The 25,205-nt window shown below is 37.8% G+C and overlaps 1 protein-coding gene across 1 annotated transcript in view; it reads left to right on the forward strand.

Annotated features, from left to right (window-relative positions):
- The first annotated feature begins 1,014 nt into the window (after positions 1–1,014).
- The window catches only part of LOC127419258 (versican core protein-like), a 66,904-nt gene continuing 42,713 nt past the window's right edge, over positions 1,015–25,205 (forward strand). Inside the window, exons 1-6 of the mRNA XM_051660524.1 lie at positions 1,015–1,073; positions 2,504–2,574; positions 3,589–3,960; positions 4,840–5,014; positions 7,361–7,488; positions 10,243–10,536. Of these exons, the coding sequence (XP_051516484.1) occupies positions 2,511–2,574; positions 3,589–3,960; positions 4,840–5,014; positions 7,361–7,488; positions 10,243–10,536 (1,033 nt within the window). The 5' untranslated portion in view covers positions 1,015–1,073; positions 2,504–2,510. The remainder of the gene's footprint in view (positions 1,074–2,503; positions 2,575–3,588; positions 3,961–4,839; positions 5,015–7,360; positions 7,489–10,242; positions 10,537–25,205) is intronic.

The following is a 25,205-nucleotide window of genomic DNA, read 5'->3' on the forward strand; positions in this document are numbered from 1 at the left end:
GACTTGCACCAATTCATCTTTAATGACAAGCCCTGTTTCGATCACTTGATTAACAAGATGTTGTTGTTTCAAAAAAACGACTGAGGCTTTATTCATTCTGGAAGCAGAGGAAATATTCTCATGGCCTACCTTCTCTCCTACCACAACTAGATCATCCTCCACCATCACTCCGTCCTCCGGCATACACCTAAATCCATTTTGCAGAGAAATGGATGGCGTCTCCATGTGGAACGCCATCCTCCTATCCTCTTACACAACTCCCACTTCTTTCACAAAAAATAAACTAAAACCAAACCATGCAAAAAGAAAAAGAGAGAGGAAAAAAAAGACAGAAAAAAACAGGTGAACTTTCACAGCTTCATTCTCGCCCAACACTGCTCTCACCCACAACCTCCCAGCATGCACCACGTGAGAGAGAGAGAGAGAGAGAGAGAGAGAGAGAGAGAGAGAGAGAGAGAGAGAGAGAGAGAGAGAGAGAGAGAGAGAGAGAGAGAGAGAGACATCCAGGTCAGCATCTCACCTGTTAATGTTTTTCTTTTCTTTTTTTTTTTTTTTTTAAATGCTCCCATAATACAAATTCTAACTGGAAAACAAACACTCATTGTTCGATAGTGTACTCTTAGATTAAACTTTCAAGTGCACTGATAACTTATGGATATTTATAATTAGTTGTAAATTTTATGCCCTTGCTTAAAAATAAATAAATAAATAAATAAATAAATAATAATAATAATAATAATAATAATAATAATAATTACGAAAAGTGTCTTTGGGACACCAGTGACGTGTCCCACTCACTTTCTCCGCACCTCCCTTCTGTGATGTGATGTCCACTCACTTTTCGGTTGGGCAGTAAGCCCCTCCTCTTAATCCCTGACGAAGTCATTTAGGGTGTAAAATGGCTTTGAATTTGCTGTTAGCTCTCACATTTTGTCAGGATCTTTACCAGACCAGAACAAGCAACATACAGTCCAGAGAGATTGTTCAAGTGGAGAAGGGGACATTAAGTATAGCCTGCTATACTGATATAAGGACACACACAAGGTTTCATGAGGACTGTGAACTGGGATTAAGTAATTATTATTATTATTATTATTATTATTATTATTATTATTATTATAATAATTATTATTATTATTATTTTGGTGGAATTATAACTTTCTGGAAAGATACAGTATTTAATTATGTCATTTGTGCTATTTTTGTCATGTTCTCTGCAAGATGTGCAAAGAAAAAATAAATCCAAATAATATTAAGTTATGATTGTGTGGTCGGTCAAAGTGATTCAGTCATTAATTGCAAAACATTCTGTTAGAGTCACTTTTGGCGTTAGGCTATATCACGACAATTAATATTAGGCTAAACGTTATGAGTATTCATTAAAATTCAGTTTCAACATTCTGGTCATTTATTATTTTAATATTCATTATTTGCTTTCTGGTTATTATATTTTACAGCATTACAAGTCGATATCAAGAAAATAATGTTTTACAATATTCGTATGTGTCACGGAAGTTTCCGAAGTTTCCATGACCTCTCGAAGTTAAGGATACAAGAGAATTATCCGAAGTGAATCGTTGATCTGATGTAGTACCAGAACTTTCAGTTCTATGGAGCTATGCATCATTCACATCATTGATGCTGACTGTGTAGCCTATAGTAATTAGGTCAATGTAGCCGAAATCTAGGGCAAGATGATCTGTATTCACATTCATAGAATCATGAGAAACAGGAGTACAGGAACGAGAAAGAGAGAGCGCGCAGACATCCTTGCGCTTGTTTAAATGAATGGATGGTTGGCGTCAATAAGAACTAAGGCGACTTGCTGGATGAGCTTGAGGATTATAATGCATGAATGCCTCATTTATAAAAACGTTAGCTACGATTTAGTCTAGCATGTTGTCCATGTTGTCGTAATGAGGGTCTTTTCTGAGGAAAAAAAATCTGAGTAGTCTTAATTCATTTGAGGTAGACGAATTTTAATTGTTGCATCTGAAGCGTATGAAGTAAATGAAGAATGAATGAACGAACAAATGCACTACGGTAAGTCAATAAACAAACAAACAAATAAGTGAATTGATAAATAAATGAGACATTTCACAGACAAAATGTCTTTTAATTTTCACTATTTCTTTGTTTTGACGATATTTAAAATCAGTATAGACCAAACTATTTGTTTTGAGCTGTTATAGTCACATTTTATCCAAATATGTTGTTAAGTGGGTAGACTGGTGAGCCCCTCTTTAGTGGTGGTGCGGTGGCAAATGTTTGTGTCTCACCAGTGGATTGTATCAAGTTAGCAACTAAATACTCAATTCTGCCACCCATCCTCTGCGAGGAAACATTTACTATATATGGCCACTGCATAGTCAGAGTGAAGCCGTGAGCCTTGATAGATAGCAAATGTCTCAGTCATTCATTTCTGCATACAAGTACTTTTTGGTGACGGACATCAGACTTTTACTATTAGTGATTTAATGTTTTTTTTTATTTCTTCTCCTAGACAGAGGATGTTGCTGGATATAAAACATATATTTTGGTTAATCTGCATATACTACACAGTGACTGGACCTGGTAAGTTTGTATGCATTTTCTTTAAATGTATGTACAGTACATATCATCTCAAAAGTGTTGGTCTATTAATATTAGTATGCGTATGAGTATGAGTAACTTTTGGCAGAAAGAATGTAAATTTGGTTTATGCATGTGAGCTGTTTTCTTTAAAGGAATAGTTCACCCAAAAACGAAAGTTCTGTCATGATTTTCTCGCATGTCATTCCAAACCCGTATGACTTTCTTTCTTAAATGAAACACACAAGGAGATGTTAGGCAAAATGTTATGGACTGATAACTTCGGTCACCATTCACTTTCATTGTTGTATAAAAAGAGAAGTGTCAACATTTTTCAAAATATTTTCTCATAGGTTATAAATGACATGAGAATGAGTAAATGCAGACAGAATTATATGTTTTTGGGTGAACTTTTTAAGGGTCAATTCAGTTTCAATTCATGAAATACAGATGCACCTAATTCATGCAATCATACCTGAAAAAAAGACAACAAATGTGTGGGTTATCTCAATTGTAAACTTTAATTTAAAATTGTATCTCCTTCTTGGTCAAACTGTGCTGGAGTTAACCTTAACTCTGCATTCCCACAAACTATTGTCTCCCAGCTGTCTCTAATGGTTCACTTCCAGGCACCTATACCTTTTAATTAGGGTGCTCTTGTAGTCTGGTGCAAACAGATGGCTTGACTTCATCACTCTGAGAGGCCATGCACACACGGAGGTGTGCTACCCTCAGGGATAATCCCACCTGTCCAAAACATTTCTCACATCATTGTTTAGAGTATAGGATGATACCACTATTTTGACAGTTACGATTCTTTCCAGGTCCCCCATTTATTGTTAAATGCTCTTCTATAGGAAAATTGTACCTTGTATAAGCCTACTCACCAGTAGGCTTCAATAATAATAATAAAAAAAAATTTTTTTTAGCCCAATTATGATAAACACATTGAGGCATGATTTAATGTGCTTTGCAGTTGAGTTGTGTTTATATAGCTCATGGCTTTCATCCTCTCAGTCTCTAGCACGGTATTAATGATGCGTCCTGTCAGTGGCTTGTTGTCTGGCAAGGTGACCCTTCCATGTCACTTCTCCATCATCCCCACTGTTGCACCAATCAACAACACAGCCCCAGCAACATATTACTTGCGCATCAAATGGACCAAAATTGAGAGGGATATGGAGTCGACTGTTCTTGTTGCCCAAAACGGTGTCATTAAGATTGGTTCGGGTTACAGAAGTCGTGTATCTGTGCCTAGTCACCCGGAAGACATTGGGGATGCTTCTCTGACTGTGGTGAAGCTAAGGGCAAGTGATGCTGGAACTTACCGCTGTGAAGTCATGTATGGGATTGAAGACACACAAGACACAGTCAGTTTGGATGTTGATGGTAGGATTTCATCATGTTGTTTAACTCTTGTGTCCTTCTAACTAACTTTAACTTTTAAATAGCATATTTGTTATTCTGTTTTTATCTATCTATCTATCTATCTATCTATCTGTCTGTCTGTCTGTCTGTCTGTCTGTCTGTCTGTCTATCATGGTTGTAGATTAAGCACATATGCTGTCAATATGGAATATTTCTTACAGCAAGTTTGATCACTGACAATCATAACTGAAGTAAATTACACATAAATGAAAATTCAGTCTGTTAAGTGGGTCTGTTAATGTGAGAAAACCCACAAGCACAGATTATCTAAATTGTTGGGGGATTCTACGGTTGTTTTGGACCCTCCCAGATTGCAGTACAGTGTAAAAAGTGAAAAGCACTCCAGTAAACTTATGCTCTCTTAATGTCTTCCTTCTGCATGCATGTGCTATGATTCTGGGACACAACTTGCTTTGGGAGGTTGATTTATGTATAGGCCATGTAAAAGGATGGGATGGGTCAACCCTGAACTGCTTTGGCTCTAGAATCAGAGCACCACCCTGCTTACAGCTAAGACACACTGCCATTTTAATGAGATCCATCACTCATTTAATTTATTTCAAAGCAACAATTATGGGGATGGATGGAATGTCCCCTCATTCAAATGAATGTCCCAGCACTGCTTGGTTTATTAATTTGTTTATAAGCAACTTGCGGATACAAGTCTAAAGCAGTTTGAGTGGTTTTGTTTTAGGCTACATATCTATAGCAGTCACTGATACCAGTGACAGTAATGAATTATGCCCCCATTTAATGAAACTAACATGTGTAATGCTAATGGATGGAATAGTGTTTGTTAGGACATATTCATTTTTGTTGTTTATTTTTTCTTTTGAACAGGCGTGGTGTTTCACTACAGGTCCAGGGTCAGCAGATACACCCTGAACTATGCTGAAGCTGTTCAAACCTGCAGCGATGTTGGAGCCACAATTGCTACAGCAGAACAGCTGAGAGCAGCTTATGCGGATGGTTTTGACCAGTGTGATGCTGGCTGGCTAGCAGATCAAACAGTGAGGTAAGAAACAACACACAAAGACACAACACAACACAACACAACACTCACACAAACTGTTCACATACAGTTGATGTCAGAAGTCTACATACACTTAGGTTGAAGTCATTAAACCTCATTTTTTAACCACTCCATAGATTTCATATTAGCAAACTATAGTTTTGGCAAGTCGTTTAGGACATCTACTTTGCGCATGAAATGAGTAATTTTTCCAACAATTGTTTACAAACAGATTGTTTCACTTTTAATTGACTATATCACAATCCCAGTGGGTCAGAAGTTTACATACACTAAGTTAACAGTGCCTTTAAGAAGCTTGGAAAATTCCAGAAATCATGTCAAGCCTTTAGGCAAGTAGCTTCTGATAAGCAAATTGGAGTCAATTGGAGGTGAATTGGATGTATTTTAAGGCCTACCTTTAAACTCAGTGCCTCTTTGCTTGACATCATTTTTGTTGACCTCCACAAGACTGGTTCATTTTTGGGAGCAATTTCCAAATGCCTGAAGGTACCACGTTTATCTGTACAAACAATAGTACGCAAGTATAACACCATGGGACCACGCAGCCATCATATCGCTCAGGAAGGAGATGCATTCTGTCTCCTAGAGATGAACATAGTTTGGTGCGAAAAGTGCAAATCAATCCCAGAACAACAGCAAAGGTCTTTGTGAAGATGCTGGAGGAAACAGGTAGAGAAGTATCTATATACGTACACAGTAAAATGAGTCCTATATCGACATAACCTGAAAGGCTGCTCAACAAGGAAGAAGCCACTGCTCCAAAACCACCATAAAATGCCAGACTACAGTTGGCAAGTGCACATGGGGACTAAGATCTTACTTTTTGGAGAAATGTCCTCTGGTCTGATGAAACAAAAATTGTAACTGTTTGGCCATAATGACCATTGTTATGTTTGGAGGAAAAAGGGTGAGGCTTGCAAGCCGAAGATCACCTTCCAAACCGTGAAGCATGGGGGTGGCAGCATCATGTTGTGGGGGTGCTTTGCTGCAGGAGGGACTGGTGCACTTCACAGAATAGATGGTATCATGAGGAAGGAAAATTATATGGATATATTGAAGCAACATCTCAAGACATCAGCCAGGAAGTTAAAGCTCGGTCGCAAATGGGTCTTCCAAATGGACAATGACCCCAAGCATATCTCCAAAGTTGTGGCAAAATGACTTAAGGACAACAAAGTCAAGGTATTGGAGTGGCCATCACAAAGCCCTGACCTCAGTCCAATAGAAAATTTGTGGGCAGAACTGAAAAAGCATGTGCTAGCAAGGAGGCCTACAAACCTGACTCAGTTACACCAGTTCTGTCTGGAGGAATGGGCCAAAATTCCAGCAACTTATTGTGAGAAGCTTGTGGAAGGCTACCCAAAACATTTGACCCAAGTTAAACAATTTAAAGACAATGCTACCAAATACTAACAAAGTGTATGTAAACTTCTGACCCACTGGGAATGTGATGAAAGAAATAAAAGCTGAAATAAATCATTCTCTCTACTATTATTCTGACATTTCACATTCTTAAAATAAAGTATTGATCCTAACTGACCTAAGACACTCAATGTTTTCTATGATTAAATATCAGGAATTGTGAAAAACTGAGTTTAAATGTATTGGCTAAGATGTATGTAAACTTATGACTTCAGCTTTACACAAACTGAAGCAGTAATGCTTCCATTTCTCCTTCTAGCAAAATCTGTCCATAATAAATGGACCAATAGGTGTCATAAAAGTAGTCCATGTGATTTGTACTTCATATCCCAAGTCTTCTTAAGGCGTACAATAGGTTTTGGTGAGAACCAGAAATACACGTCATTTTTCAGTGTGTCACTATAAATGAGCTAATGTCATGCATTCATGAACGTACAATGGACATTTAAATGACTTAAATGTAGGGTTGTTTCTTACCAAAACTTATTGTATGCCTTCAGAAGACCTGGAAATTGATGGAAAAGATAAATGCACTGAACTGCTTTTATGATATATTTTTTGGTCCTTTTAAAACTTTAAAGTGAGGCATTATCCACTGTCATTGTATTGAAACGACAGACCAAGATATTAATTAAAACATCTTCCTTTGTGCTCCACATAATACAAAAAGTCATACTGGTTTGGAATGACATGAGGGTGATAAATTATCACAAAATTGTAATTGGTGAACTATTCCTTTAACAATAAGTACAAAATGATACATCAACATGTTGATATAAAAGTAAAATGCAAAAGCTATACAAATAATAATTGTGTATGCTTTTTTAACACTTAAGTCATGAGAAACTTTCATCGTGCGAGGAAAATCTTTCCTTATTACTGTGTTGATTGTGTCTATCTATCTAGATATCCAATCACTAGACCAAGGCCTGGTTGCTTTGGAAATCTGCCTGGAAAGCCTGGTATCAGGTCATATGGCAAACGCTATCCCACAGAGACTTTCGATGTCTACTGCTATGTGGACAAGCTTGATGGTACGCTTCACTAAGTTATTTCTTACAACTTTACGTTTATAAATGCAAAGATATTTTCAACAAACCTTGTTGAAGAGGCCAAAAATGATGTGGTATTATAAAAACATTTTTATAAGCAGCAGTTAATCTGTTGTATTTGCTCTATGTTGACACATTTAATGTGGTTTCAGACTGCGGTCATGACCAAATATGCATATCAGCCATATTGACCATGAACTGTGGTATTAAGCGTTGAAGGGGAAGCTTTCAAACTTTTGCTGCCACGGAAGAGAAGTTTAAGCTCTGCTATTTATTAGCAAATCTGTATTTTATTTCAATGTGAATTTGTGCCATTTGGTCTTTAATGCTTTTTTGACTTAAGTACCTATATTCCTCTAAAATGCTGTTTAGAATGTTTCAATTTTACCTGTATTTAAAATCTCTGTGAAGGGCCTTGATGAGCACAGTTCGATTTGGTGTTTTGATGTATTTCCTCCTGTAGTAGGAAGTGGACATGTCGAATGACTCATCCCATTTTACAAAGTAGCCAATAGGTTTTATTTAACAGCTACACACATATTTCACCATGCTGCTCTCAATACCAGCCAGCTTTTCCAAAGACTTGAGAAATGAACAATGATCTAACTGATAACATTAATCTATAAACAGCCCACAAATGCACACAGCACATCGCTGTCCTTGCTATGGTTTACGATGAGGCTGGAGCTGTTGTGCAAGTCCAGTGCAGATGAATGAGAAACAAGAGAGTAAAAGATAATATTTCCATCATGTTTTGAATCACAATACACTAAGCATAAATAATAAAGAACACTTACATGAGCTGTACATCCCAAGAAACCTCCGGCTACACAAAAAATATATATAAATAAACTCCAGCAACTTTCCTCGCATCTTGCTCCCGCGTTGACACATCCCATTCAGAAGTTATCATCCCTATGCCCTATTCCCTTCGAAGGGAATAGATGATTCTTTTTGGAAAATATGTTTGGAACAACCCTACAGCATGGATTGTGCTCCCTACGAAACTGCCCTGCAAAGACATGATCAGCATCAGTTAAAACAGACAGAAACTTTCTAGAAAGCATTGTTTCTCAACCTTTATGCGACATCATGAATGTTCCTGAGTATTTTTAGCCAGAACAGATGGACTGCAGATTTTAAATGCTTTCATCTTCTGAAAAGTAATTTTGTCAACGTTTACGAGTACACTAGCGTATAGATTATATTTTAACACTTTACAATAAGGTTCCATTCGTTAACATTGGTTAACAACATAAGTTAACATGAACTAACAATCAACAATACTTTTATTGCATTTATTAATCTTAGGTAATGTCAATTTCAACATATACTATTGCATTTTTAAAATCAAACGTTGTATTACAGTAACATTAGTTAACATTAGTTAATGCACTATGAACTAACATGTACTAACAATGAACAATTGTATTTTTATTAACTAACATTACCAAAGATTAATAAATGCTGTAAAAAATATATTGTTAATTGTTTGTTCATGATGCATAATGCATTAACTAATGTTAACAAATGGAACCTTACTGTAAAGTGTTACCGATGATATTAATGTCATGTTTATGGCTGTTTTTGCTCATGTCTTTTATTTTGAAGTTTGGTTCCTGTTTCTTGTCTGTCGTGTGATAAACTGGTTGTGTCATGTGACCCTCTTGTTTCATGTGTTTTGTTCTTATTGGTTCTTGGTTAATTCATCTTATCAGCTCATTATCAGTTCTGTATTTTCATTGGTTGTCTTGTTATGATGTTCTCCCTAGTCTGTGTATTTAAAGTCCTCATGCTCACTTTCCCTTTATCAGATATTGTGGTTGTTTAATGTTCTGTAGTGCTTGTTGATGGTCTTGTTCCATGTTCTTGTTTTTGTTTCATGGTTTATTCAAGGTGTAGTGTAGTATAGTGTAGTGTTTGTTCCTGCCTTTTTGTTCCACTGTTTATTGGACAATAAACTGCACTTGGGTTCCTACTTTACATCATCGGCCTCGTCTCTTCTGCTCCTGTTCCTGCTTGCTTGTGCCTCGACATTACAATTAAAGCTAATAGATATGGCTTAAAAGCAGCAAAAGTTCCTTTCAATTACTAATCATGAGAAAAGGTTTTGCAATATATACACAATTCCCATTGAGCCAACACAATCATTTAAACAGCAAACACCATTTCTCAAAAAGCCAAATATTTATTAGTTATTTGTAGAATATCTTGTCAGGGGACTTACTGTAATCATAGTATTTTCAATCTGTGCCACGACAGTATGGCATAAATACAGCTAACTTCAGAAACAGCTGGCAAATGGATTTCTGAAATTAAAACCCTTTTCTATGTTGTGGTGTTTAATATGTCTCATTCCCTCATGAAAGAAGATTTGGGATGTCTTTACAGTTTTACTGTTGTAAATTACTCAGACGTAAGGAAAACCTCAGCACTAGTTTTTGACAGCAACACCCAGGGCTGGGCAAAAAACAAATCCTTAATTTTTATTTTTATTTTAGATTCACCACGTTTGCTGATGTAAAACTTTTTCTTTTTTTTTTTTTTTTTTTTTTCTGAAAAACGGTTTAATGAATATGCAGTCATCATATTATTTACGTTTTTTTTTTCAGGAACTCCTCTACCCACATCTAAAATCTGGCTTTTGAACATTAGTGTTCTTTTTATGACAAACTCAAAATGTAGCACATTTCTGATACAATAATATTTAATGTGTCTTTTGTGTTTTTGCTTTAGGTAATGTTTACTTTGCCCCCACAATGCGTAAGATGACCTTTGATGAGGCCAAAGCTGAGTGTGAAAGCAGGAATGCAGTGTTGGCATCACCCGGTCAACTCCACACTGCCTGGAGAATGGGCCTGGACCAATGCGATTATGGATGGCTTTCTGATGGCAGTGCACGCCACCCTGTCTCAATACCTAGGATTCAGTGTGGTGGTGGTCTGCTGGGTGTCCGCACCATGTATCGCTACCGAAACCAAACAGGCTTCCCGGATTCCAATACGAAGCTAGGAGCATACTGTTTCAAAGGTAAAAACTATACACTGTACTTATGATTTGTTTATGGTGCTATAAAATAATAACTGAGTGGTTGGGAGAATAGGACAGTGGTCATTTTGTCAGCTCCTTGGCACATTGAAGTCATTTCTCTCAGCATGTGCATTATCAAGCCCCCACCCCATGACACACAGTAACATTCCCTGCATTACTGTGATTTATAAGAGCAGTAAATAAAAGCAGAATATTTGTTAGAGTGCACCTCTACACACAGTTGTGTTATTTGTAACAACATTTTTACCACCTTTTGTTAATTGAAGTTCTTTTAAGTTGAGACACAGAGTATGGAAAAGTTTACATGAGAGTAGCTCATTCTCTAGTGATTCACTGACCTCACTCTGCTACATTCTGGGTTGCCGCCTATTTCCACAGAAACCAGACTGTGCTTGGTTAACAAGAGGGTTTAAACACTCTGAGTTCACTTATGCCACTGTAGTGTTTCATGACTAAAAGTCCATTTTATAAAATGACAGATTCTTGTCAGACTTTGCTTTGTGGTGTTGTAGGTACTTGCACTTCAAAAAGACTGAGAAAACTGTGAAAATTCCCATCATCTTAGATGATCTCATCATAATAATATTATGCAACCAGGCAGCCCTGTTGAAAAGATGCAGCACACACTGTGCTTGTGTCCCCTGCCAAACATCTTAACGAACTTAACTTGCAAAACTTCCTTGGTCAACCAGCTTCACCAAAGAGATAATGCCTGCTGACCAGCTTCTTTTTTTAATTTTTAATTTTTTAAATTTATTTATATTTTATCCCCTTTTCTCCCAATTTGGAACGCCCAATTTCCACTACTTAGTAGGTCCTCGTGGTGGCGCGGTTACTCACCTCAATCCAGGTGGCGGAGGACAAGTCTCAGTTGCCTCCGCTTCTGAGACCGTCAATCCGCGCATCTTATCACATGGCTCATCATGCATGACACTGCGGAGACTCCGCATGTGGAAGCTCATGCTACTCTCCGCGATCCACGCACAATTACCACATGCCCCATTGAGAGCGAGAACCACTAATCATGACCATGAAGAGGTTACCCCATGTGACTCTACCCTCCCTAGCAACCGAGCCAATTTGGTTGCTTAGGAGACCTGGCTGGAGTCACTCAGCATGCCCTGGATTCGAACTCGCGACTCCAGGGGTGGTAGTCAGCGTCAATACTCGCTGAGCTACCCAGGCCCCACTGACCAGCTTCTTTAAGTTTTGCTGGTCCACCAGATAACATTTTCATAAATAACGCACATTTGCAGCAACTCAGATGCACTGTATATAGCAGGTCTATAGCAATCAATAAACATAAAAAAGTTCTTTTTTTGTCTCTGATGCTGTCAGACTCCCCTCTTCCTGTCATTCACACCAGCGCTTATCTGAACAGACATGTAGATAAAAGAGAGGGCTACTACCAGAGCTCCAAAATCAGTGGGTCTGGCTAACCCCTGACCTGGGGGGTTTATCTTTTCAACTGAGGCTAATTTAGATGACCTACTCCCTACCAGGCAGGGCACTCACCCAGAATGGCAGCGATAAGTAATGGACCTGGGGTTCACCCTAAACTGGACACTGTGACCTCTCTGTTTATTTGGCCTGTTTCAGCTCTGTCAGTCCTCTCTGATCCATGTGGCATTGAGTGCTGTTCAAGTGTCTCCTCTTACGTGAAGAGTTCGTTCTCACATATGTCTGCCCTGGAACAACTACAAATGTGAGATACAGTGACAGATCGACATAAAATCACATCTAAACTTTATTTATTCATGTAGTTATTTATTTTAAATTTTTTGTACCCTGAATGCATACAGAAGTTTGGCATATGTAACGCATCCCAGTGAATATTTTTTTTTTCTAATTAAAGCAAAACAATGGTTTACAAAAAAAAAAAAAAAAAAAAAAAAAAGGAAAATAAGACATTTACACATTCTAACATCCCATGAACAGTTAGACAACGCATCATATGGATGAGGGGCATTTTTTGAAAAGGAAAAAGTACCTCATGGCTGACATCAGACAAATCTGAATAAAGAGGATCTGTAGATAATGCAAAAAAGCTGTGGTCTTGGCTGTTGGCCTGTTGTATTGAAGAAACGTTTGAAGATGTGGCTTTGCTGTGTGTGTGTGTGTGTGTGTGTGTGTGGTGGGTGGGTTGGGTGGTTTACGAGGACAATGTTTTAGGTTACAAACTGGTAATTACATATTAGAAACTCTCTTACTTACGAGGCATCATGGGTTTATTTGAATGCAATGATATTTTCCCATATCAAATACTGTATTTCTTGTTGGTCACAAGCAAACGAGAACATTTTAAAGCCCATTATATCACTTTATAAACAGGCTATAAAAGTATTAGATAGGAGATCTTTGCTGTACCATCATTGCAGTATATTAAGTAAATACAGGTTATTGAGGTTTGAAAATTTAATTGTTTATTCAAATGTTAGGTTTGTTTTTAAAATAGTTCATAACATTGCTCCTCCCCCTTTTAAAAGATTTGTACATCTTTGCTCAGAACAGATGACAAGGGTTTGTAGATCTATTGCAGAATTCCTAAAAGAAATTCTGCATTTGAACAATCTGCCTTTTCATACAAGGCAATTAAAGAATGGAATAAACTACCCGATGATCTTAAAATTTGTGTAGATTTTTATACATTCTCCAGAAATGTTAAAAATGGCCTTTTAGGACTTCAAAATTGTCATCATTAATTTTGTACGATGTTAGTATTTTACTGTTAATGTATATGTGTGTATGTATGTACATATATTTGCATGTTTTTTATTTATAGTATTTTATTTACCTGCCCAGGGACTGCAGATGGAAATTAGCTAGTAGCTAAATCTGGTGCAAAGCATCTCTTCTCTTGTGAGATTAATGTTTTTTTGTGCATGGTCCCTGACAAATAAATGAATAAAATAAAAATAAAATAAAATTATGCTATACAGTTGAAGTCAGAAGTTTACATACACTTAGGCTGAAGTCATTAAAACCACTCCACAGATTTCATATTAGCAAACTATAGTTTTGGCAAGTCGTATAGGACATCTACTTTGTGCATGATGTGAGAAATGTTTCCAACAATTGTTTACAGACAGATTGTTTCACTTTTAATTGACTATATCACAATTCCAGTGGGTCAGAAGTTTACATAAGTTAAGTTTACTGTGCCTTGGAAAATTCCTGAAAATTATGTCATGTCTTTAGGCAATTAGCCAATTCGCATCTGATAGGCTAATTGTCTAATTGGAGTCAATTTGTGGTGGATGTATTTTAAGGCCTACCTTCAAGCTCAGTGCCTCTGCTTGACATCATGATAAAATCAAAAGAAATCAGCCAAGACCTCAGAAAAAAAAACTGTGGACCTCCACAAGTCTGGTTCATCCTTTGGAGCAATTTCCAAATTCCTGAAAGTACCACGTTCATCTTTACAAACAATAGTACGCAAGTATAAACACCATGGGACCACGAAGCCATGATACCGCTCAGAAAGGAGATGCATTCTGTCTCCTAGAGATTAACGTAGTTTGGTGCGAAAAGTGCAAATCGTTCCCAGAACAACAGCAAAGGACCTTGTGAAGATGCTGGAGGAAACAGGTAGACAAGAATCTATATCCACAGTAAAACAAGTCCTATATTAACTGCTCGGCAAGGAAGAAGCCACGGCTCTAAAACCACCATATAAAAGTCAGACTACAGTTTGCAAGTGCACATGGGGACAAAGACCTTACTTTTTGGAGAAATGTCCTCTGGTCTGATGAAACAAAAATCGAACTGTTTGGCCATAACAACCATCGTTATGTTTGGAGGAAAAAGGGTGAGGCTTGCAAGCCGAAGAACACCATCCCAACTGTGAAGCATGGGGGAGGCAGCATTATGTTGTGGGGGGTGCTTTGCTGCAGGAGGGACTGGTGCATTTCACAAAAAAGATAGCATCATGAGGAAGGAAAATTATGTGGATATACTGAAGCAACATCTCAAGACATCAGCCAGGAAGTTAAAGCATGGTCACAAATGGGTCTTCCAAATGGACAATGACCCCAAGCATACCTCCAAAGCTGTGGCAAAATGGCTTAAGGACAACAAACTCAAGGTACTGGAGTGGCCATCACAAAGCCCTGACCTTAATCCGATAGAACATTTGAGGGCAGAACTGAAAAAGCATGTGCTAGCAAGGAGACCTACAAACCTGACTTAGTTACACCAGTTCTGTCTGGAGGAATGGGCCAAAATTCCAGCAACTTATAGTGAGAAGCTTGTGGAAGGCTACCCAAAATGTTTGGCCCAAGTTAAACAATTTAAAGGCAATGCTACCAAATACTAACAAAGTGTATGTAAACTTCTGACCCACTGGGAATGTGATGAAATAAATAAAAGCTGAAATAAATCATTCTCTCTACTATTATTCTGACATTTCACATTCTTAAAATAAAGTAGTGATCCTTACTTACATAAGACAGGGAATGTTTTCTACGATTAAATGTCAGGAATTGTGAAAAATGAGTTTAAATGTATTTGACTAAGGTGTATGTAAACTTCTGACTTCAACTGTAAATGTGGTTTATGAGGACATTTCTAACGTCCCCATAATTCAAATAGCTTAAAAAAAAACATACTAAACAACGTTTTTTTGAAAATGTAAAATGCAGAAAGTTTTTTGTGAGGGTTAGGTTTAGGGGTAGGGTTAGGGTAAATCATTATGTCTATGGAGAGTCCTCATAAGGATAGCCGCACCAACATGTGTGTGTGTGTGTGTGTGTGTGTGAACACAAAGGCTAATTGGGAGGGCTAAACAGTCAGTAAGCCATGTAAGCTGTTTATACGAATGCAGTTTAATTAGCAAAATAATGGTAAGGTTGTAATAACCATTCTGACATCATTTGTATAAAATATATCCACAATAAAATGAAGCTGAATAGCTTGAGGTCATACAAATGAGTAAGGGTGTTTTCAAACTTGGGTCCTCTTTAAAAGAACTAAAGTGGACTGAGTGAAAAAGCACCCAGTTCTGTTTGCATTCACACTATTTGTGACCTTGAAAGTGGGCTCAGATCTCTTTTTGGTCCACTTGACCCGTTACGGGGTCTCAGTAAATTTTGCATCCACACTGTGTTGTTTTTGTGGAACCCAGACCACCTTTTAAAAGACATAATTGATGATAATTATTATTATTATTATGGCTATATTAAATGTTAAGAGTACAATTAGTTCTACATATTAATTTATGAGATTATTAAGCATGTTTAATGTTTAAATATTTGCATTAGTACAGGTGTCTTTGTTCAATAAAACATATTTTATTGATCTAGATTAAAAAAAGAACTGCATTACATAGTCTAAATTCTATATAACATATTGTTTTTTATAAATTCAAAGGGGAAAGCAATGCATTAAACTGAATGCATAGCATTTTTTATATTAATAATACTGTATTTAGAGGTGAAATTCAATCATGGATTATGATAGATTAGTCATATTACCAACAAAAATTACAACTGATCATGGTTTTATCAGTGTGTACAGCCTCGGGCAACATCCCTTCATTGAAGACAGTAGTAATATATTCCTATTGCAATCTCTTAACTGTCACGCTATATTCCAATGCGGTCCGGTTAAACCCTCGAGTCTTCATTTGCACAGAACACTGAAGAAAGATTTTTTTGTTTTTTTGTGTGGAGTTTAAATAGTTTTCATCAGCAACTCTGTCATCTCCATAGAAACAGAACAAGCGGCTCATCACGTCTCTGCGCGTCGTCATTACTGGAGTACGGTAACTTGACAGGGCCAAACTTGTTTGGTATTACGAGAAAGGGAAAATCAAGTGAGCCTGGAGCACTTTGTGTTTTCAATGCACGTTATTAGCGAACCGAACCGCAGGCTGCAAGCAAGCCGTACTCAGACCACCTCCCGAGATGGTCTCGGTTCGGTTCACTCTAAATCTGAGATTGTTTGGAGTGTTCACATATGGGCAAACAATCCCGCAAACCGTGCTCAGACCCCTGAAACGAAGTGTGAAAACACCCTTAATCTGATGTGCCATTCAAAGATAACATTTACATATTTAAATCCAGACAATGCATTCAATGAAATATTCAAAGAGCAGCCTGTATCTACCATAGTAAGCTTGAAAAAATGACAAAAATCTTTAGAAGTCAACAATTTGAAAAGCTTAAAAGGAATATTCCGGGTTCGATACAAGTTCAGTCGACAGCATTTGTGGCATAATGTTGATTACAAAAAATAATGTGACTTGTCTGTCCTTTACCTAAAAAAAAAGTAAAATCAGTGTTACAGTGAGGCACTTACAATAGTGAATGGGGGCAATTTTGTAGAAGGTTTAAAGGCATAAATGTGAAGCTTATGATTTTATAAAAGCACTTACATTAATTCTTCAGTTAAAACTTGTGTATTATTTGAGCTGTAGTCGTTTAAATCATCATTTTAGGGTTTTAGAGTTTGTCGACATTACATCGTCATGGCAACTAAGTTGTAAAAGTGGCTATAGCTTTCCACAGAAAAGGTTAGAAAGCAATTTTATTAGACTAAAATCATGTTAACAAGAATAATGTCTATGTCTTGTGGCTATACTTTTAAAACAGTGAGTATTTTAACATTTACGGATTGGCCCCATTCACTTCCATTGTAAGTGCCTCACTGTAACCTCACTGATTTTTGCTTTTTATTGTAGCAATCAACATTATGCCACAAATGCTGTTAATTGAGCTTAACTTGTATTGAACCCAGAATATTCCTTTAAAGGAACAGTTCATCCAAAAATGATTACTCCCTCATCATTTACTTGCCCTCATGTCATCTCAAACTCAAAAGACTTTCTTGCTCCGTGGAGCACAAACGAAGATATTTTGATGGAGATGTGATGTGAATAGATCCATACAATGCAAGTAAATGGTGACCAAACTTTCAAGCTCCAAAAGAACATAATGGCAGCATAAAGGTAATCCATAAGACTCCAGTGTTTTAATCCAACCCGATCTCATGAAAATTCGTACTTATTTCACGAGTTGGCTATTTCGTATGATTATATACGATTTTGTTCTTATAAGTTAGTATGATTTCATTACATACAAATGCCCGGATATTTAATGCAGAAGTAAGCGCAATTTCCGCGCATGAGCCGTTAAGGACATGCTTATTAATATTATGCCCTTACCCAAACCCCTTATCTAAACCTAACCGATTAGTAGAGTGTGTAAACATGATAGGAAGCTGTGTGTGACAGAAGCAAGTAATTGTCACGTATTATATGGAAACGATGTCTAGCGACGTCATTGGCTGTCATGAAAGTCGTACGAATTCATATGAGTGCAGTCTGCATGCGCAGAGCACTAGATGGCGCTATGCAGTGTAATCGAGCTTGAAATCATGATTGCCAAGGAGACTGGTGATGTCAAGATAAATAGTGAAAAAGGAGTCATATATACTGTATCTTTTTTTGACTGACAGTGCAAGCTGCCATAAAAGATGCCCCTAGCAAATATTCATCTGGAGTTCCTGTTTACATAGTCTTAGATATACACATATCTAATTAATGATTATAGATACCAAAGTTGTCCATTAAGCCAGTATATATATCATTTTTTTGAAACTGCTAAAATTTGACACTAAATGTACGTATTTTTTGGGTCAAAATGCCTTTATTTCCATCTTAGGAAAGAAAAGAAAACAATATGTAACAATATAATGCTTTATTAACATTTACCAAACAAAGCCTTCCACAGAATAAAGGAAGAAATGCACTAAAACAGCACCAATTCAAGTAACATTAAACATTTCCCAAAATCTAAGTGGGAGTTTGACTAATTGAAAGAACTAGTTTCCCCATTGGTTGCATATTTCATTGTAATGCACATTAAATCTCTTAAACTCTCATCCTCCCCAATATTAATCTGCCAGTAGACTGTAGCTATCCACTTTGTTACAGCAATCGTGAAGCTGCGTTCAAGATTCGCGTCAGAGCACCGCTTTTAACTTACCATGAAAAGCGCTTGTAGACAAAAACGTCTCATTCAGCGTTTTGGTGATAGTTCAGATTTGGTGGGCTTCTGTGGTAATTAAAATGCGCCTTACATTGGCTGAACAATACTTGATTTCTATTTCAAGTCCAATCTGGGCTTGTTTTGTACATCAGATAGCATTTATCATTTTATCACTAGCTGTGTCTCGTTTAGAAGGCTGCATGCTAGCTAAGACGCATCCTTTGAAGGCAGCGGTATACCAATCGTCCTCCTTTAAACAAGCTTCATTTAAACGAGGCGGCCTTTGTAGGACAAACAGAAACAGAACCTATCATGGTTGCTATGACAGCATGCCACTCTTTAACAAGCATGAGCACTTTGAGTGAGAAGGGAACAAAGTCCGATTGGAAGTGAATGTATGAGAGAAATTTTAGAAGAGTTATTATGATGTAGAGAGAAAAGAAAATAGATTACTATAATTATATGTATTATATACTCTGCACCTGTCTACTGAGATACTTCAACTTGGGAATTAACATTACTTGCATTTGAACATCATATTTATGGGCAAATTGGCGTAATTTTTTTTAGACAAATGATGTTAATTTCCATTGAAGCAAAGAATTGTGGGTTGTGAGTGCCCACGAAGGATACACCTCATGCATCCTCCGAATTCCCCTGAAAGAAGGTCGCATTCGAAGGCTGCATTCGGAGTGTCCTGGTTACCGCCCATAGAATGTCTATGGGACTACCGTGTAATGCCACATAATAAAACTTGTAGGCTGGTAGAAGGGCTCTGGCGCTGTCTATTTGTGGCATGTGTGTCAGTGTAATGACTCCGGGAGGCGGGCAGACACATTACAAAGATTTCGCTCTATATATATATATATATAAACTCATCAAAAAAAGAAATCCTCTCAATTTCAACTGCTTTTATTTTCAGCAAACTTAACGTGTAAATATTTGTATGAACATAAAAAGATTCAACAACTAAGACATAAACTGAAAAGACATGTGAATAACAGAAATGGAATAATGTGTCCCTGAACAGGGGGGGGGGGGGTCAAAATCAAAAGTAACAGTCAGTATCTGGTGTGGCCACCAGCTGCATTAAGTACTGCAGTGCATCTTCTCCTCATGGACTGCACCAGATTTGCCAGTTCTTGCTGTGAGATGTTACCCCACTCCTCCACCAAGGCACTTGCAAGTTCCCGGACATTTATGGGGGGAATGGCCCTAGCCCTCACCCTCCGATCCAACAGGTCCCAGACGTGCTCAGTGGGATTGAAATCCAGGCTCTTTGCTGGACATGGCAGAACACTGTCATTCCTGTCTTGCAGGAAATCATGCACAGAACTAGCAGTATGGCTGGTGGCATTGTCATGCTGGAGGGTCATGTCAGGATGAGCCTGCAGGAAGGGTACCACATGAGGGAGGAGGATGTCTTCCCTGTAACGCGCAACGTTGAGATTGCCTGCAGTGTCAACAAGCTCAGTCCAATGGTGCTGTGACACACCGCCCCAGACCATGACAGACCCTCCACCTCCAAATCGATTCCGCTCCACAGTACAGACCTCAGTGTAACACTCATTCCTTCAACGATAAACGCGAGTCTGACCATCACCCCTGGTGAGACAAAACCATGACTCGTCAGTGAAGAGCACTTTTTGCCAGTCCTGTCTAGTCTAGCGAAGGTGGGTTTGTGCCCATAGGCAACGTTGTTGCCGGTGATGTCTGGTAAGGACCTGCCTTACAACAGGGCTACAAGCCCTCAGTCCATCCTCTCTCAGCCTACTGCAGACAGTCTCAACACTGATGGAAGGATTGTGCATTTCTGGTGTAACTCGGGCTGTTGTTGTTGCCATCCTGTATCTGTCCCGCAGGTGTGATATTCGGATGTCCCGATCCTGTGCAGGTGTTGTTACACGTGGTCTGCCACTGTGAGGACAATCAGCTGTCCTTCCTGTCTCCCTGTAGCGCTGTATTAGGCGTCTCGCAGTACGGACATTGCAATTGATTGCCCTGGCCACATCTGCAGTCCTCGTGTCTCCATGCAGCATCCCTAAGGCACGTTCACACAGATGAGCAGGGACCCAGGGCATCTTTCTTTTGGTGTATTTCAGAGTCAGTAGAAAGGTCTCTTTAGTGTCCTAAGTTTTTATAACTGTGACCTTAATTGCCTACCGGCTGTTAGTGTCTTAACGACCGTTCCACAGGTGCATGTTCATTCATTGTTTATGGTTCATTGAATAAGCATGGAATATTTGGAATGGAATGGAAGCATGTAATATCTGTAAAGTTATTTGGATTTTTACAAAATTATCTTTAAAATACAGTGTCCTGAAAAAGGGACATTTCTTTTTTTGCTGAGTTTATATACAGTACTGTGCAAAAGTCTTAGGCACATAAGATGTTTCACAAAAGCATTTGTCTTAAGATGGTTATTTATATGTTCAGCTTTAGTGTGTCAATAGGAAATATAAAAGTTAGACTCCCAAACATTACTTTTGCAAATAGAAAAATTAGAATAGAAGAACAGGGAGCCCTGCAACAGATGTCATGGCCCCCACAAAGCCCCCCACTGAACATCGTGTCAGTCTGAGATTACATAAAGCAACTTTATGACAGAAGCAACTGAGACAGCCTAAATAGATAGAAGAACTGTGGAGAATTCTCCAAGAAGCTTGGAACATCCTATCTGCCAACAACCAAGAAAAACTGTGTCCAGGTGTACCTAGGAGAATTGGTGCTGTTTTAAAGGCAAAGGTTGTCACACAGAATATTGATTTAGCTTTTTTATGTTTACTGGACTTTGTATGACATAAAATGATAAATGAAAACTATTTACGTCATAAGACCACTATGCAACATTTTTCACAAGTGCCTAAAACTTTTGCACTGTACTATATATATATATATATATATATATATATATATATATATATATATATATATATATATATATTATTTTGCATTATGATGTGTATATTGGATTTAATTCACTGCAACCTACTTATTTTAGAGCAGGATATCTGTAATACAAAATTTGGGGGAAATACTGTCACAAATTTTGTCTACAAATATTGACAGAATATTTATATTTTTTCTTTTAGGTTATAAGCTTTTATTCAACCAGTCCTCTTGGGTGGATGTCACAATCAAGGATGGTACCACTACGGAGCCCAACACCACATTCTCCACCACAGAGGTCACCACCACAGGCCAGACTCAATTTCCTGATTCCAGCCTCTCTCAAGTGCCTGGAGTGTCTCAGGCTACCTCCGATGATGACCAGCCCTTAACAAATACTTTTGAAAGCCAGGCACCAACGGATGCCCCTTTTATGTTTTCTACAAGCATGGCACCACCACGAACAAGCCATGTCTCTGACAGTCTAAAATCCGTCCACACGTCATATGCAGCAGTGGTCAGTGTGAAATCTGAGGAAAGTGTTCCAACAACAAAACTTCCAGAGTTTGATATTAGTGATTTTGGCACTGAGGAGGCTGACGAGGGAGCAAAAGTTCGTGGAGATGTAGTCCATGGAGAACCTACTACTTCAGTCCCCACTGCCACAGAGGAACCAACTGAGGAAACAGAGGATAAGAGCATCATTGAAGTGGGCACCATTCTACCTGATGTCCTTCTCTTAGCCTCTCCAAGCACAGAACCCATGTTTGCAGTAGGGAAAACAGAGGAAGCTATCCTGGTGGGGGTTACAACAGACAGAGTTTCTGACCTTGATGACACTGTAGTCTTCTCTGCTGTAGAACCAGTGGTGACCAGTATCACTCCAGACTCAAGACTCCAGACAGTAAAAGTGTCAAAGCCCAATACAGAACAGACTATGGGAATGACAGAACCAGTAACATTAGTGAACATTGATGAATCATCCTCCCTTAGCAAATCCATCACTGAAACTGATGATGATAAAGTCCCATTCCAGATTCAGACTCACACAGCTAGTGAGACCAATACTGGTAAAAATGAAACTGAATCACCTACTTTCACACACTCATCATTCACAATAGCAACAAAGGCTACTTTTCTTGAGAGTGCTAAGTCTACTGTGTTCTCTGAGTATGAAGATGAGATTAGCACTGAGGGTGTTGTTATGGCAGAACCTCCACTTGTGTTCACACACAGTTCAACCAGCCCAGAACCAGAACCTTCAAAGTCCTCCAATGGAGTTACAAGTACTACAATCACTGGCTCTACTATTACATCCACTGTTTCTATGCATCACACACAACCTGGAGAAACATCTTCTACAGGAACCTCCAATCTAACACAAAAAAAGTTACAATCATCCACCAGCTATTCAGAAAGTGGAACAGCTGAATCGACAGACCATGTTACCAAGTCACCAGGTCTGACTAAGCCTTTTTCAAGAACAGTTGCTTCACCATCAGCTTCAGCTTCTTCAGAGACACCCAAGGAGATGCTTACAGAGGGCAAAAACACCACCTCTGATTTTGATGCCAAATATTTCCCATCAGGTATGATTTCCACTGCTTTGAGGTTCACATGTGGTCTGAACAAAGAGACCTTTCAGTCCAATTGCTAGGTAAGGTTAATGAACAGCTGTCGGTTGCAATAAACCCCTTAAGAAAACTCTTAATGGGAATACACCTACAATAATAACAAAGGGGTTTCTTGTAACTGGGCCCAGAAGCACAAAGTAGGGCTGCTACATCATGAACACATTTTGATCCAAATTATAATAGTTGGATTATTTACAGATCTACCTTATGTAAAGGGGTACATATCACATGTAGGGAGCTTTATATGTTTCTCTTCATTAGTGGTTTTCAGTAACAGAATCTACATCTACATCAGATACCTATCAAGGATTCTATCTGATAGACCTATGGTTCAGAAATGTCTCTCTAACAGGACTGTTAAAGGCAAATCATCCTCCATGGTTCCAAAAGTTAGAATGTATCTTTGCAGCACAGAAAGAATATTGTCATGATGGCTGATCACTAAAATTTTGATCCTAGTACTGTATATCATAGTACTGATAACAGTGCTGTCCAAGGTCCTGAAAATGTTGCTCTATACATTGCAAATGTATAGAGAGAAGCATTTTGTCGTACATAACATAGAAATGAATGTTGCTCTTTAATCCCTTTGCAGCTCAGTCAATTCTTAATTATGTGTAAAAAAAAAAACAAATTCATTAAATTACCTGAAAGAGATTCAAAAATCATTTTGTATGATACTTATAACTTTTTAGTTTAAGAATTGTTGTTATACAAACAGTAGTCTTAGAAAACTCTCAAAGTTCTGTGGTGGTTATGAGAGGCACTTATGCAAACTGCATCCGGTTAAAATTTAAAGACTACAATGCATTTGTTGTTCAAAACACACACAAGGGTCCTGAACAGGATGAAGTATGTCTTTTTTCTGTGTACTCTGAAATTAACTACATTTACTTTCCCAATCTGTCTGAAATTGCCCCCATGCTTCAAAAATAGGCTTGTCTACATTATTCACAAATAATTCTTTTGTCAAATATTCAAGACATAACATCTGATAAATCTAGATAGACTGCTCAAAATTATTTTTATTTATATTTGGAATACTTTTAATGGAGACACTTTTAATGGGCCCATTTAAAGTGGTTCTTGACAATGTAGTTAGGACTTGGCTATATGGCTAACAAAATTTGTATCTCAATATTTTTTTTTTTTTTAGAATATGTCATATATATCTCAATATTTATGTATCAGATGAACCATCATTTCATGCAAACTCCATTTATTCTGAAGTACACACAGATTGTTTAATTAAATTGTGGTTTAATAATCACACAAGGCCTAGGTTATTAAAACTTAATGGCCAAATAATAAGTGCATTAACATCTTTGCGATATTAACAATGTTGCATAATTTTATATCATAAGAAAAATCATTGTGACTACATTGTGAATATTCAATATATCATCCAGGCCTAAATGTGATACTGTGAGAATAAAGGATACTTTCTTGCTAAGTGTTGTCATTCAAACTGGTAACTACAGTTGTATTCAAAAGGTCTTAGCACATAAAATGGAAAATCAAAGAAAAATCTGTAATGACGCCAAAAAAACACACACATGTGTCATCCATAAAACTAGTAAAACTCCAAAATGATTTATTCATGCTGGAATTAACTTTTAAGCTCCAGGACTTACACTACACAACAGGTGCAGCATTAGATAGTTAGTGTGATCTAATGGTAGGCTATTTACTTCCATCTGGCATAGATGGTCACATGACAGATGATGTTGAACCATTTCGTTTCTGAGACCTGTTTCTTAGAGCAGTGTTTCCCAACCACTGTGCCGTGGCACACTAGTGTGCCGTGAAAGATTGTCAGGTGTGCCATGGAAATTTATAAAATTCCACAAAATAAATAAATGCATGAAAAAAATAATAATAATTTCAGGGATCCAAACCCCTCACCTTTCTGAGAAATTCGCCGTTTTGAAACCATAATCGGTCACTTTTGTGATTGTGAAGAGCGATGATTAATGTGCAAAAGTGACTACTATTATACGCATTAAGGGTCTTTCACATGACTTGCGTCAGCGCTGCAGAATACATTGAAGTCTATGAAGTGACGCCACTTTACACCAAATTGTTTTTCACACACACGTTTTTGCTTCACCAATAATGTCTTTGAGAGTACTAAGCA

This window comes from Myxocyprinus asiaticus, chromosome 3 (assembly GCF_019703515.2).
Source record: "Myxocyprinus asiaticus isolate MX2 ecotype Aquarium Trade chromosome 3, UBuf_Myxa_2, whole genome shotgun sequence".
Lineage (NCBI taxonomy): Eukaryota > Metazoa > Chordata > Actinopteri > Cypriniformes > Catostomidae > Myxocyprinus > Myxocyprinus asiaticus.